Here is a 17,313-nt window from a genome sequence, read left to right on the forward strand (position 1 = left end):
AAAATGGATAGACTTACTGGTACATGCCATGGAAGGTGGGTCTTTCTCAGCTCGATAGTAACCCTTTTCACACTGACAGACAGAAGTTGCTTCCATGTGGGTTAGACTGTGTGGAGGACATTTAGAACACTTTGTGTTGCCAGCAAATGCTTTATAGAATCCTGGTCTGCAAGCTGTAAAAACAGAAAAAAACAATTATTTTTATTACTGCTAGAACTATTTAATTTGTACACATACAACATAATCTGAATTATACCCACTTCAGATCTCAGAGTTCAGTGTCACACATACACAGAAAAGTCAATATATGCTAATATTAATGAATAAAATTTGTTATTCAAAATTAGTAACACAACAGTAACCTCACATGTTAGCTGAGGTTGCTAATTTAAAAGGTATTTTTTAAATCCACATATGCAAGATAACAGTGCTTACCAAAGTGTGAGGATGCCCACATTAAAGGAGATTATTGTGTAGTTCTGGGAGACGGCATTAAACAACATTGAATCACATTGTTTAAAATGTTTTTACATTCCATTTCTCCCTCAGTCCTCTTGAGTACCCAAGGGAAAGTCTGCTCTAGCCACACTGGCCTCCTTCAGAATATTGGGCATCCAAAGCACTCTCCTGCCAGTGGGCCTTTAACACTCACTCTCACCCAGTGTCTGAATGGTTTGCTCCCTCCCTTACATCAGATCTTTATTCAAATATTACTGTGTTAATAAAGCCTTTACCAATTCTGTTTTTATATTGCAACTCCCGCTACATCCCATCTGAGTAATCCATATTACTCTCCATTCTTTTTCCCATCTCCAAATAACTTAACAACATCTGACACTTGATATATTTAATTTTTGAAGCCATTTCCCCCTTTAAATGTATGCTCTATGAGGGTGGAGATTTCTATCTGTTTTGTTCACTGTGCCAGGCATTATTAGGCCCTCAATGAGTATTTGGTAAATGAATGAATGAATGAACTGCTGAGGGACTCCTTTAACTTCTATGTGTTTACTATACTTTCACCTGCTTTGAGCCTTTTCCTCCCTTGAAAAATCCCTTCTCTCCATCTCTACCACATGACCTACTCAGGTTGCTAATTCCTAGTCATCTTTTAGGTCTCACTTCTATTAGAAAGTCCTTCCTGACTTCCTAGACTAGTTTCTCCAAGCACCTGTGCCTTTTCCATGTTAGTAACCCCTTGACAATTACTTGTTTCATGGCTGTAAGCACCACAAGGACAGGCTGGCACAGCGCTTGTCAGAAAGTCGGTGATTGGTCCATACTTGTTTTACTGATTGGGACAATGTGTGAGTACTCTGATAATTAAGTTCCTGCAGAAGATTACGCATGTCTACTCAGGGTATGTTCTGATCATAGCATAATTCATCTTACTACAAATTTATAGATTTTTTTGGACTTTTTGAATTATTATAAATAAGGGACAGAAACAGCAAAAATCTTGAAAGTGATTCAGCTACAACTCAAAACTGATTATTTTAATATTGCAAAGTGAGCTGGCTGTTAAAAAATTTTCCAGTTGAAATTATTATTTATATGAATTTATTTATTTACTTATTTTTGCCTACTGCAAAAAATACAAATACAAACTGGATACTGGCATAACAACTCTCAAGTCTATGCCTGATTTTAAATGTTTGTGTACTCAAAATTACCTTTGAAAACCTTAAAATTTCGAACTTATAAAATATATCTGGATTCTTAAGTTACTACCTTAAATATTTTAATACTGGAATTTAGTCTATAATTTCATTTCAAATTAAGGATTATACTTTTTAAATGTTAAAAAAACATTTTTTCAGGCAGTAACATTCTTTTCATATAGCACACATTAATGGTATACAGCATCTTGCACTCTTTTTGGCTTCAAATCATATTATATTACAACTACTTGATCAAATCATCACCTCAACTTCTTGTAAATGCCACAAGCCAAACACAGGCCTTACCATTCTTATACCCACAATGCATGTTTCAAGTACATGTTTAGTTTCTGTAAATGCTTGAAAAGTTGAATGAGTGAATGAATAAATCATTAATTCATTAATGTCTAATATGAGATAACTAGAATTCTGTAAGTGGAATAGACATTCTACATATCTTTTAGTTAGTGGTTTTAGGTTTTGTTTGTATTTCTTTAAAAATGGGATATCAGTACCAATGTCTTGAAAACTTTTAAATTACTTTCTTATACATCCCTTATTCTTTCTCTACCTCTTCCTTATTTCTCTGTTTATTAAGTATACAAACTTCATTTCCGAAAAACAAACAAACCACCCAAGATAAAAATATTTCCCAACAAACGTCAATACTGCAGCTAGAAAGTTAAATATTATGTAATTCAATGGTTTCAAATGTTTTCTTTTAGAAAAAAGCTATTCAGATATAGAGCTTATAGGTTAAATCTGCATTTTCTGCAATGACTTTTTTTAAGTATCTATTTCTATATTTTAAAAATTCATGCTTATATAAATGAGATCATAACAGGTATGTGCTTTTTGTATGGACATTTACTCTAGAATATCATTTAGAAATCTGGCTTACTTCCACCCTTTCTGCCTTCTTTCCTCTTTAAATATCATTTTCCTAAAATGCCAGCACATCTCTGTGTAGATATATGTTTACAAAAATATGATCAGAATGATTTAGTATTGCTGCTTTTTAACTCTGAGATAATATCAATAAACTTTACATTGTTTTCCTCAGTTATCCAGTATTGCATGGAAATCACTCCAGGTCAATGGTTGTACTCAATTTGCTGTAATGTATCTGTAGTATTTGTACCAACAATCTTCCAGTTGAGAGAAATAGTTCATAAACTATGCTGCTATAAACACCCTCATGATGACACCTGTATTTCCATTCCCAAGAGCAGGAGCTCTGAGCCAGGGTATATTAATTACTTGTTTTAATACAGTATTTCCATGTTACATGCCTTAACATTTTTCAAACTCACAGTAATGTAAGTGAGCACCCTAACCTTTCACCCTACTAATCCCTGTAATTAATGTTAGTTATTCTTTTACCTTTTGATAATATGTGGAGTTAATATTGCTTCTTCAATTGAAGTTTCCTAATGCTACTAAGGCTGCACATTTTTTTCACATTTTTACTGGTCACTTGGTTATACTTGTATATAAACTGCCTTTTGATCTTTTTCTTTTGATTTATTGTCTTTTCCATTAATTTGTAAGAGCTGTTTACTAGCAATATTAATGCTATGTCATTTTCATTATATTTTTCTATCAATTTTATAATGAAATTATGCATAAAAAGTCTCATTCACAATAGTATCAAAAAAGTAAAATACTTAGGCATAAATTTAACCAAGGAAGTGAAAGACCTATATAATGAAAACTACAGATTTTGATAAAGAAATTGAACACAATTCAAACAAATGGAAAGATATCCTGTGTTCATGGATTGGAAGAATTAATACTGTTAAAATGTCCACACTACCCGAAGCTAATTATAGATTCAATGCAATTCCTTGTAAAATTCCAATGGCATTTTTCACAGAAATATAAAAAACAGTCTTAAAACTTGTATGAAACCACAAAAGATCCCAAACAGCCAAAGCAATTATGAGAAAGAAGAACAGTGCTACAGGCATCACATTTCCTGATTTCAAACTACACTACAAAGTTATACTAATTGAAACAATATGGTACTGGCCTAAGAACAGACACATAGATAACAGACAGAACAGAAAGCCCAGAAACTTTCTGCATAAACAATAAACTAATATTTGACAAAATACTCAATAGGGAAAGATAGCCTTTTCAATAAACTGTCAGGAAAGCTGAGTAACCCCATGAAGAAAAATGAAATTGGACCCTGACCAGACACCATTCACAAAAATTAACTTAAAATGCATTAGACACTTAAACATGAGACCTGAAACTGTAAAACTTATAGAAGAAAACATAGGAGAATGCTCCTTGCTATTGGTTTTGGTAATAATTTTTTTGAATAGGACAATAAAAGCACCAGCACTAAAAGCAAAAATGAACAAGTGGGACTATACAAACTATACAAAAAAAGCTTCTGCACAATGAAAGAGTCAAAAACAATGAAAAGGTAACTGACAGAATAAGACAAAATATTTGCAAACCATATATCTAATAAAGGGTTAATACCCAAAATATATAAAGAACTCAGAAAACTCTATAACAACAACATCAAAAAATGCACAGTTAAATTAAAAAATACACAGAGCAGTTGAATAGACATTTCTCTAAAGAAGACATACAAATAGCCAAAAAGTACATGAAGAGATGCTCAATAACATTAATCATCAGGGAAATGCAAATCAAAACCACAATGAGGTATCACCTCACACTGGTCAGAATGGCTATTATCAAGAAAACAAGAGATACATGTTGGTGAGGATGTAGAGAAAAAGGGAACCCTTGTGCACTGCTGGTGGGAATGCAAATTGATGCAGCCAATATGGAAAACAGTATGAAGGTTCCTCAGAAAATTAAAATTAGAATTATCATGTGATCCAGCAATCTTACCTCTGGGTATACATCCAAAGGAAATGAAATAAAGACAGTGAAAAGATATGTGTATTCCCATGTTTATTACAGCATTATTCACAATAGCCAAAATATTGTGAAAAAAAACTTATGTCCACCAACAGATAGACACCTACAGAAAGAAGACCTACAGTGATTCTATATTTTAGTTTCTATGCATAATGCTATAGTTTTATTATGTAAATCCACATTTCTTGGACTACTGCATTCATCTCAGGTCTGCCTGGCTCTGTTTCTCCCCGTTCACATATACTCCCCAGTTATTGCCCATTACATTTCTAAATGGTAAAAATGACCATATTTAGCATACTACTCTTTACTGTCTATAGTAGGAGTTGGTAATCTACTGCCCTTGGCCAAATCTGGCCCACTATCTGCTGGTTTTGTACAGCTTGTGAGCTAAGAATGGCTTTTACATTTTTAAAGTAATCATATAGGTACATGATATCCTCAATTTTGACTCTTGGCCTGCAAAGTCTAAAATATATACTATCTGTCCCTTTACAGAAAAAGTTTGCTAACACTTACTTCTAGAATAAAGTCCAAACTCAGTTTAGTGTTTAAATTCCTTCACAGTTGAGCTCACATTGATTTCTCTAAATTTATGTTCCACTGCTTTAGAAATTTTAAATTTGTTAGCACTCCCCACACACACCATACTATGTTTTCACAGCTTTACTGAGATGTAATTGGCATGCAAAAAACTGCACATAAAGTGTACAATGTGGTAAGTTCTGACATATGTATACAACTGTGAAAACTTGGCTACAAGCAAGACAGTGAACATATCCATCAACCCAAAAGTTTCCTTGTGCTTCTTTATTTTCACTTTTATATTTAAAATATGTTTCCTACTGGTAGTATATACCAGGATCTTGCTATTTTCTTTTAAATCCAATTTGGTAACCTCTGCCTTTTAACTGACATGTTTAGACTATGTATATTTCATGCAATTACTGATATGGTTAGCTTTAAGTCAGTCTAGCTATTTGTTTTCCATTTGTCTCCTCTGTTCTTTATTCCAGTTTCTCTTTGTCTGACTTCTTTAAGAATAACTACATGTTTTTTATGATCTCATTTTATCTCCCTTGTTGTTTTATTTACTTATTAAGCAAAACTCAGGTAAATACTCATGGAGAACCTCTGCACACTGCTAGAGTTCTCTTTCAGAGAAGCACTCTCCTCTTTCATATTGTCTTATGAAACCTAGCTTTCTTGGTTTACATCCACTATCAGGTCTGCCTTGTTATTCCATGTAGAGGGTGTACTGGGTTCTGTCAGGGTCCTTCCTCCTGGAACCATGGTCTGGAAACTCTCAAGACACTAAGTTGGAACAACTGTAGGACTCTCCTCTTTATTTACCATCTTTCAGAGATTACTGCCCTATATTATCTGATTTTTTTGCCTTAAAAATGACTTTTTTTCATACATTTTGCATGTGTTTTCTCTGTTTATTTTAGGCAGTAGATGTTACTACATCTTGGTTACAAGTAAAAAATCAGACTTTAGTCATCTTGAATTCTCATTTTTCTAACTGTCTTCATATTTAACTTCCTTTATAATGTCCTCCTCTTATCTACTACACTTATTTTCTCAAAGATATACTTTAAAAACTTATTTCAAAGTATAATGCAGACTTCTACCATCTACCAGAATGCCTAAGGTGAAAAAGGACTCACAATACTAAGTGTTGGTGAGGTTATGGGGCAATGTCAGCTCTCATACACTGCTGCAGGAGTTTAAAATGATATTACTACCACTTTCTATAAATGAACATACACATATCTTCTGACATAACAATTTCACTCCTTGGTGTATATCCAACAGAACAGCACAAAGTAAACACAGCTTCTCTCCCTACAAGCAGTCAGACCAAGTTCCATTGCTAAGTAAGTTATCACTTAATTTGATTTTCACTTTCTGCAATTTGGTTGACATGTTGACCTTTCTCAAGTGATGCATTTTCTCCTCCTTTGATTTGCCCTTGTTAATGTAAACCTTCTATAGTCCCTTACTCATTTTTATGGAGTGTCCAGAGGATACAGAGAAAAATTAATATGCTCAATCAACCATGTTTAACAGAAAAGTTTACACTTTAATAATTTTCTAATCATATAACTGGAGTCTATCACAAGTCTATTAATAACAAATTGTGGACTGTGCTTCAAAATATTCAATCTAATTTTCCTTTTCCTTTCCTATAAAGTCCTCAAGATGATAATGTATATAAAAGTGTCCTGTTATGAACTCTAATTTCTTACTTCTTCCAAAGGAATATTTAAAGTGGACTTTCTCTTAAATAAGCAAATAGAAAAAAAAAAAAGACATCAGACCTACCTACAAAAATATACTGTAGGTTATATGACTTTCATTCTAAAGAATCAGAGGGAGGGACTCTGGAAAATATGGAATAATCATACCGCATCCTTTTTCTCCTGCTTATCTGTCAACTCTGGGCACAATCCCCCAGCAGACTTGAGGACACTGAAAACTAAGTAGAAGCAGGTGCATTGGAGAAGACCAAAATTTGAAGTATTACCAAGCTGGTGATGAATTTACCATTCTTCTCTCTCTCTCTCCCCTTCCCGCTTCCTCCAGTGGTTGGGCTGGAGCCTGGACTGAATGGACTGGAAACCTGGAAGTGACCACCAGGTCACAGTCAGAGCTCCAGCTCACCTTGGCCCTGGAAGTGGGAGGTGGAATTCCTGATACTCAGGAGAGAATGTGGAAATCCCTTCCACCTTTGTTTCTAACTCTCTCTCTCTTTCTTTCCTGTTCTCTCATGCCCAGCCCTCAAGTAATCATGTGGTAGAGTGGTGGTGATGGCCAGTAATGGGAACCCACAGGAGCCAAAATTCTCAAGAAGAAAAATCTTCCTTTTCCTTCACTGAAGCTGTGGTTCTGAGAGGGTGGAATCAATCCCCGCCTTTCTTTTTCTCTCTGTCCTTTTTTCAATTGGCCCTGGAAGATTCAGTTGCAGAAATGCACAACAGAGTGGAATAATGAAGTCCCAGCCAGCTTTCTAGACAAAGGACCTTAAAGAGGAGTCAAAGGAATTGGGAAAGTGCTGGGAAAAAACATGGAGAGACAGGAGCCTAGGAAAGCAATCCAATACACTTGTTTATGAAAATCTGGGCTTACTCCCAAACTGCACATATGTGGAACTGATTCTATTTAACATACCAAAGACTTTGAGAACTGAACCAAAAGACTGCTACCCAGGTCTCCAACTAGCAGTGAGGTTTTAAACCTTTGGTTAGGAAGAAAGAGGAAACCAATCTAAAAATACATATACTGGGTTTTTTGTTTTTGTTTTTGTTTTTGTTTTTGTTTTACTATGTAACACAAAAACTTATAAAACAAACAGGGATATATACTCTCAAACCCAGGTAAGTTGCTCTTTACAAACATTAAGTGGATACATTAGATCTTAGTTTTATCTTCCACCATCTTTTCTCATTACAGATTAATAATTCATATGCTAAAGAGATTTTTTTAAAGTGCTTTTATTCAAGAGATGGACAAGCATCAAAAACAGGGCATTACTTGGAATATAACACCAGAAATACTTTAGTAGCCTGAGGCTGGTATCATTTAAAGTTAAAATTCTAAAGCTGTTTCTAGATTCAGAGGAAGGTAAGTGTTTTTATTCCAGAAGTTAAAGTATGGAGACTAAAGGTTTATATTAGCAGTCTTTAGGATTTCACACCATTTTTATTTTAATTGCCAGTTTGAACTCAGTCTGGTAATAATAATGGCATAACATAAAAAGCTAACTATAATGTTTTCTAAAAATACAGATTATGTTTTAACTGTTCCAAAATCTATCTTCTAACACTATTTTTATTTAATTTGTTGTCCCTAGGTATATTTTAGTCAATGAAACTTAAGGCTACATTAATACTACTTCCTTCCTTCCTATTTAGCACTGCTTTTAAAAAGCGTGCTTGTTGAATCTATCATCACATTTTCAGGTAGTCTGAAATGAGATGCTATTTAACTTTTTATCCCCTCATCAGAGATTCTTATTCCTATTAGTTATGTTTTCAGACATCAGACATTTCCAATTTTTCCTTTCAATATTCCTTTTTTGCATACTCCTTAAACCAGAGTAAATTTACTTTTCTGAATAAGTAAAACCATCATCAAAAAGAAAACCAGCTGCGATTCACCGTAAGATATATTACTAATAATAACTACAGCAACACTGTTTATAATATGTGTAAAGTGATCAGAAGGGTGCCTAGCATATTATAATAGGGATGAGGAAACTGAAGTTAAGGAATACTAAGTAACTTGCTGTGACAGATTATGTTTTCCAAAAATGGTCTCAACAGTATCTCCCATCCTACACAGGCTTCTGACAACCTTTCATGGATACTCTTTTCCATAAAGAGTTCAGGTGTATGTTCCCTTCTCTTAATCTGGGTGTGTCTGCATATATGGTGAGTTTCTAGGCTATGACATAAGGTGACAGAGCTTCTGCCTGTTTCTTCTGGGATGGTTAGTTTTACAAGCTAGCCATCATGACAAGAGGAAGGTCAAGCAGCCATCAAGAGGCCCACGTGGAGAACTTAGGCCTTTGGTGCACAGCTGTGGCTGAGCTCCCGGCTGACAGCCAGCACTGCCCTGCCAGCCAGGTCAGTGAGCTACCTTGGACGTAGATCCCCCAGGTCCCAGTGAAGCTGCCCCAGCTAATGCAGCATGAAGCAGAGATAGCTGCCCTTGCTTAAATCTTGCCCAAATTTATAAGTAAAATAAACGCTTGTTGTTTTAAGCCACTAAGTCTTTTTTTTTTTGGGGGGGGAGCATTTTCTTATGCAACATTGGGTACCTGGAACACTTGCTCAAGGTCATATGGTAGATGAGCCAAAAATTAAGACCTAGCTCCATTCCAATGCATAATCTGAGTTCTCATCACAGAGTATGTTCATTACTCACTGTATTTGGAACAGCATACCTCTTTGTTATCTAGAGCAGTGAAGGATTCAACCACAACTTTGAAAGGAAAATGGGTGACAGTGTCTGGATTATAAATAACTGTTGTAACAAAAAATACTCTTTTGTGGGATTTAATTGACAGATGTAGTTTTGACTAATGGCTTTCTGTTCTCTTATAGACACTTTTCTTTTTTGGAAGAAGCAAAACATAATTTTATTCAGACAATTAGGAATGAAAATGTATTTCACAACTTTTATTTCATAAAAAATGCGTTATGTACATATACCCCTCATTTTATAGAAAAAGCAAACAAGATATTTTATCTTTCAATGTAGAACTGAAGAACAGACTCATCATAAATGGCTTGTATGCATGATTTCAACATTTTGACCAAATTCACTCATCACTGCTCAAAGTCTCATGTACTCTGACACCTCAGTAAAGTTTGACAACCATATCTTCTGCTGGCTTAGCAACAAATTTATAATCCATTCTTCAATCTGACAATTGTGAATATCCTGCTGTCATGTATCTGTGGCATTTCTGTAGCTAAACAGTGCACAAAACTAATGCAAAAAATTACTGAACTACATACACTATAAAAATTTTACTAGCAAGAACATACATTTCCTTTTTATAGAGTTACTAAACATACCAATAACTGTTAATAACAATCAATTTAATGTATGCTAAAAATTGGTGTTTTACAAACATCATTATATTTAAGTATTACAAAACTAAGTGATGTAAATATTAATATTTTCATTGCAAAAATGAGGAGACAGAGGCTCTAACAGTTGCTCAAGGTCACAGATGACAGTATTTGAAGCCAAGTTTCTCTGATTCTGTAGCCCAAACTTTATTTGAAATAATACTCATAATTATATAAATGTATATTTATGTAAACAAACATGCACATAAAGGTGATTTGTCTCAAAGTATTTTCTTATTTCTTTCTTTTTCATTGACCATTGGTTTTTTAATGGCAAACTGTTTAGCCCTCAAGTGTTTGTGTTTTTTCCTATTTTAATTTCAGTAATTGATTTCTAGTTTCACATCTTTGTGGTCTGAAAAGATGCCTGATATAATTTCTATACTTTAAAATTTGTTGAGACTTGTGTTGTAGCCTAGTACATGTTCTGTTTTGGAAAATGTTTCATGTGCACTTGAAACAAACGTTTATTTTGCTAACTTTGGATGTAATGTTCTGTAGGTATCTATTAAGTTCATTTAATGTGTCAGTTAAGGCCACTGTTTTTTTACTGATTTTCTGTCTGGCTGATCAATCCATTGAGGTAAGAAGGGTGTTAAAGTCCCTTACTATTATTGTATTACTGTCAATTTCTCCCTCCACGTCTGTTAATATTTGCTTTACACATTTAGGTGCTCCTGTGTCAGGCTTATGAATATGATATTCTCCTCTTATATTGACCCTTTTGTCATTACATAATCTTCGTCTTTTATTAGAAATTTTTTAATAAAGTTTATCTTTATAAAGTATTTTTTTCTATTTTAGTTATTGTATGTCTTGCTATGGTTTTCTTTGGGTTCATCTTGTTTGGAACTCTGTACTTTTTGTACCTGGTTATCTGTTTCATTCTTCAAATTAGGAAAATATTCAGCCATATTTTCATAAAATACATTTCGATCATTCTCTCTCACTCTTCTCCTTCTGGGACCCCTGTAATGTGAATGTTACTAGGCTTGATGTTGTTCCAGAGGTCCCTTAAACTATACTCATTAATTTTTTTTTTCTTTTAGCTGTTGTGAGTGGGTGATTTCTACTATTCTATCTTCCAGATTGCTTATGCATTCTTCTGTGTCACCCAATTCGCTGTTAATGCTTTCTGGTGTACTCTTCATTTCAGTTATTGTATTCGTCAGCTCTCACTGGTTATTTTTTATATTTTCTAGCCCTTTGTTGAAGTTTTTACTGACTTCATCTAGTCTTTTCCAGAGTTCTGTTAGCATTTTTATTATTATTGCTTTGAATTCTTCATCAAGTAAATTGTTTATCTCTGTTCAATTAGGGTTTTGTTTAGGGGGTGGTTATCTTGTTCTTTCATTTGCAATATATTCCTCTGTGTTCTCAATTTGTTTCCTTTCTCTATGAATTTAGATGAAACAGTCACCTATCCCAGTCTTGAAGATGTGTCGTTGTGTGGGAGTACCTGAATGCAATCTGCCCAGTGGCTTTGGTGGAACAGCTAGATTTGAAGTTAGCACAGGTTGTTTCTTCTCCCAGAATATGTTGGCAGCCACTGCCAGGGTGAGAAGTAGGGCTGGAGTCAAGAGTGGCTGAAGCCAGAGCCAGGTGTGCTAGCGAGGGCTTCTCCTAGGCTCACTGAGGGTTGCTGCCCTATCAGTGGTGGGGTCATGTGCCTGAGGAACTGGAGCAGGCACCCTGAGGAATTTGGGCTTCTCCCCTATGTGATGGCATTATCCACCTGGGCTGGGGCGGGGGGTGTAGTCGGGGTCTGAGGGCTTGCACCTGCATCTCTGAACTGGCTCTGCTCTGTTGGTGACTTAGTGTTTTGGCTTGCTGTGCACTGGGCAAAATGAACCTGGTTTGGTAACAATTATTCTATAAATACTTGTAGTTTTGATGTGTTCTTAGCGGGAGGTGAGCTCAGGTTATTCGGACTCTGCCTTCTTGATCCCTGTCTCTATTCCCGTAATGTTTGTATGCTGAATAACAACTAATGATGTTACTAAACAGCAGTTTATTTACCACCTTTCTATTAATATTTTAAAATAGCTTATCAAAACCTTGGTTTACATTTCACTGAAATATTCTGCACATACTGAACTGAAGTAAACTGGTGCATCATCTTCACTAGTACAAGCAGAGTACCCATCTTGATCCAGCATGGTTGGATCACAAGGGCAAACTCAAGGGTGAAATGCTGTATGCAGCAGCAACAGCAGACACTCAAGATTCATAACTTCCAATGCACTGCTTACAACAGTTCTGTATGATGTGTGATCAGCAGAAACTAGAATGTGCATGTTTTACAGATGTGATGGGTCTGACCAGAATATGGTCTTTTGATTTGGCTCATATCTAGTTCCACACGTGTAGAGCCATTCCATATATTAATGCTGTTGGCCTGAGCCTGAATTTCCCAATGACTGTTTTACACCCAGGAAGATCATCTGTAAGCTGGTGTTTGAATAATCCAATTTTCACGACAAGCAGGAATTCTTCTCTAAAATCAGTTATAGAATTTCATGAACCTGTAATAAGTATTTCTGTTGGAAAATCAGGGACCACAGAAGCAGTTTTCTATTATTGAGCTATAAATCCCATTAATCAAAAGTGTATATATACAATTTTGTGTAAGAGTTTTGTATAAATCTTTCCATGTTAATCTTTGGTATATATATGTGTAAATATTTTAAACACAGTGTAGCAATTCTTAGCAGACCTTCCTTTATGCAATTACAAACTCTCAATCTATTTTATATATTTGCATATCAGATTTCTTTAAATTGAGACAAACTCTATAGATACTGTGGTCAAATAAGCTATTAAACCAAAATGACTACATTATCAACATACACTAATTTGTTTGTCTCTCCTCTTTGTCTTAAATGCATATTGCACAGGCCTCCATTATAACAGGTATTTGTTTTGCAGTGGTTTGATTCCATGACCATTTCAACAGTGTGTGAGCACTTGTGAGAAGAATATACCTTTCTGTTAAAATTCTCATCCTCTAATACAGTGCTTAGTACACAGTAGGTGCTCAGTAAATACCTGTTAAATAAATAACTAAAAAAATTAGCGGTCTTTGATATTCTTTGACTTATAAAACCAAAATTTTTCTGGTCAGTAAGTATTACTAAATTATAAGTATTCTAATACAGCTCCTTTAAAGGGGCAGGAATACTTGCAAAAGACACTTGGAATTAATATGATACTTCACTACAGCCATTATCAAAGAAACATCATATTGAAGCACTATTTAGAAAATTAATCCTAAATTTTAATACATACTTTTATTTTGAAGCCTGAAATTTAAGAACTTTGGCTCAAATTGCCATATTGATAAATATATTCAGCTGTCATGTTTGACTGCATATTTTAATTTGAGTGCATATGTAATATTCCTTTTTTACACCTTTACAAACTGGAGAACATAAAGATAACAGTGTTATTGCAAAAATCATCTAGCTGATACTGCATTTCCAAGTACAATCACCTCTGATCTCAAGTGGAACAACTTTGGTAACTGTACAATTGACTGCAATTACAATTTACTCAGTATATAATAGAGAAGTCAGGGGTACAGGTTATATAAGACCCAGTCCCTGAAAAGGTAATGAGTATGGAGCTCAAGTTATATGATAATATTGGATACTATGTGGTTATTGACTCATGAATGGTACAGATAATAAATGCCTGGAGTTTCAAGAAGAAACACATTAATGTCAAGTAGAGTAGCTAAAATTAGCCTAGAGATGTGACATTTTAACCAGACTTTTTTAATGGAAAGATAGAATGAGATGAAGAATGAAAGAAAAATTATCTGGAAATGAAAATGGGTATTACAAGTTCCTCGATATACAGAGGAAACCAACTGGGATAAAATGAAGAATAGACAGTGGGGAGAAGAGAGATATAAAGTAGTTAATGGAGGATGGCTATTGAGTCTTATAAGAAAGCATAAATAAGTTTATATTGATACTAAAGGACACAGAAATATTTGAACAAAGGGATAGAGCTTATTTTAAGTGGAGTCTTAAAGAGATATGAGACAAGAAGTAAGAGGACCAGTTAGGAGACTAAGGCACTGATTCTGAGAATAAATGTTTAACAACAAAACAAGAGTGGTAGTAATGAAAAGAGGAAAATGTGACACTGTGAAGAAAAATGATTTTAAAAATATCACGGACAAAGGATAAGGCAGATATTAAGTACAGGTTATATTTAATGATGTTGAGTATATCACTGTGGATAGAATTCAGTGCTTTTTACATAGAAATTTTATATTCAAAGCCTACTGGTTGAAATATATTGCCTTAGCCTTAGGTAAGTTATTTAACCACCACAAGTCTGAATTTATTTATCTGTAACATAGAGATGAGAACTAACCTATCTGTTGAGATGATGCACAATATAATTATGTAATTAGTTTAGTTGGTGCCTAGTTCATTACAAGCAATGAATAAAGGCCAGATTCGTAAGTTTTGAGGTCATCCCACAAAAATTCATAATGCCAAGAAAGAAACTTTGCTGTACCCAAAATAGTCAGGAAATCAGCTGTAATCGTTAAACCAAATATCCTAGTCATGTATATCACAAATGAATTGCCACTTTCCAACAAATAGAATTAAAAATGCACAGTATAATACTATAACTAAGCATAATAAAATATATTCTATCTTACATATCAAAAAAGTACTTAAGAATTTAACAAATTTATGTTTAAGTTTTACAATGTCTGATTTTATCCAACTTAATATCATTCAATATTTTTAATGATACACACACACAAACAATGGATTAGATTTGCTTTGTGGCAGAAAGGTAATCCAGGAGAAAGAAATCTTTGCACATTTTTTAACTCAGTGGAATAAAAGTTCTTGCTTAAGTCAAGTGAATTTATTTTTGTTGGAACTTAATTTATTGATTGAATAGGTCCAAGATTTATAACAGAATTATATACATATACTTGCCCAATTTTTATGTGTACTTTTAAGAAAAATTTAAGCCTGGTAGATAGATCTACAACATATCCAATAAATACTTCTCTCCTCTTTTTATCCTGTAGGAAGGATATCTTCTAAGCAACTCATCTTAAAGATTAGTAGAGAAAACATGCTTATTGCAACTGAATCTACTTGAATCCTATTCTAGAATTAATTCACTCAACAAATATCTTGTTTACTTAATTTATTCAATCAACTCTGCTGAGTGCATAAAAAGTCTTTGGTTTATCATTTAAAAAATTTCTTCACAATTCTTTTCCATGGGATTTGAGCGTCTTTGTTTTTTTTCTCATGATGATGGAGAGTAATTTATCATAGGAATCCAGGAATTGTTTCTCTATGATAAATTCTCAAAGAAAGAATAAAGGTCTTCCTTTATCATTCTTAGATATAATGCAGCATTTAGGGGCAGAGATCTGAGTGCCAGATACTGCAGATTGAAATCTTGACCCATCCACTTATTAACTTTGTGACCTCAGGAAATTTAGTTAATCTCTCTGTATCTCATTTTCTCATCCATGAAACACTTGTAAAAACAGCACTTAGTGTGTAGAGATATCTTGAGAATTAACTGAGTTCTTATTTCTAAAACAGTTAGCATCTGGCCCATGGTAGGTACTATGAAATGATTCCCTTACACATTATTTTATCTACCCATGTGATGGATCTTTACATTTTGGGGATCTAAAACACAAGAAATCAATTACTATTTGGAGAATGGATAGCTATTCAATACATAGATAAATATTTCATAATTTCACTGTTAAATAAAGCAGTATTGCTTTTCACATGGATAAAATTTACTCTTTTCAAAGTTCTAGGATGTTTTCAAGGCTTAAAATAGTCTACCATTTAGTGAAAAAATCATTTATAACACACAACTGTATATACTTTTATCATGCCTCTCTCGCCCATTATTTTTCCAAAAGAGAAGACAAATAGAGATTATGAAATGTTTAAGCCATTAGTGATTATAGAGATGATTTTTTTGTAATTCAATGAATTGCTTTTTAAAATACAAATTTGTACAGAAAAAAATCCCTCAGTCACAATCTGTACCATACAGTCACTCTGTCCAATATGCAGAAGACATGGGAGCCCAAGCAGAAGGAGATGGGATGGGCAGCTGTGCTCTGCAGAAGTGACATGTGCTCAGACGACATGCAGTATGGGAAAACCTTGAGTTTACTTTGTTCGCCAGTATATCTTAGCACAAAATAGTTCGTTTTAAAATAGCACTCCTCTTTTACAAGGGAGGAGACAGAGCTTTAGAAAAATAAAGCTCATTCCTCAGAATTACACGTTGAGATAGTAACAGCTGGACTTAGAATTCCAGGCTTCCAACTCCCTGGATTGACATTTTCCCTCCACAACATAATCACTCAGATCTCTACCCCTTAAACATTTCATTAGCTCTTTCTGGACTTTTTTCTAATTTATTTCCTTCTCCTTGAAGTATCATAATCAGAGCCATCTGTAGTATTGTGGGGCAGAGCTACTACGGTTTTGTTCAAAATCGGGTACGATATTCCGTTTTATGGCAACTCTCCCATTCTTACATTCTCTATTACCGTCAAAAGTCTTATGTAGTCTCCTAACTTTGCATGTAGCAGGCAAATCACTATATCCATTCCTGTGGCTCCATCTCCAAAATAGATCCTAAATCTGTCCCTTTATCTCCGCTTCCCCTGCTAATACCCAAGTACACATCACTACCATCTTTTGCCTGAATTATTCCAATAATTTTCTGCACTTCTGCAAACACCACCTTACAACATAGTTTTGATAGTATAGTCAGAGTGATCTTTAAAAAATGTCAGTCAGCACTTAAGGATGGAGACTCTGTCTTTACTGCTTAATCTCTCCAATTGCTAGAATTACATTTTTAATAAAATCAGATTCCTCTTGTAGTGTAAAGGGTGGTTCTATAAGATCTGGCCCCTCCTACCTCTCTAATCCCTCTCTTCCACCCTCACTTTGTTCCAGTCATCCTGGTCCTCTTGTTCCTTTGGAATTCACCAACGATACCTGTGCTTTAGGACTGATCCTCTAACCACTCTCCATCTTATCACATGTTCTTATTTTTTGCATAATGTT

The 17,313-nt window shown here is 34.4% G+C and overlaps 1 protein-coding gene across 1 annotated transcript in view; it reads right to left on the reverse strand.

Moving 5' to 3' along the window:
* The window catches only part of EPHA6 (EPH receptor A6), a 724,129-nt gene that overhangs the window by 408,628 nt on the left and 298,188 nt on the right, over window positions 1-17,313 (reverse strand). Inside the window, exon 4 of the mRNA XM_072966895.1 lies at window positions 18-173. Coding sequence (XP_072822996.1) covers window positions 18-173 — 156 coding nt within the window. The remainder of the gene's footprint in view (window positions 1-17; window positions 174-17,313) is intronic.

This window comes from Vicugna pacos, chromosome 1 (genome assembly GCF_048564905.1).
Source record: "Vicugna pacos chromosome 1, VicPac4, whole genome shotgun sequence".
NCBI lineage: Eukaryota > Metazoa > Chordata > Mammalia > Artiodactyla > Camelidae > Vicugna > Vicugna pacos.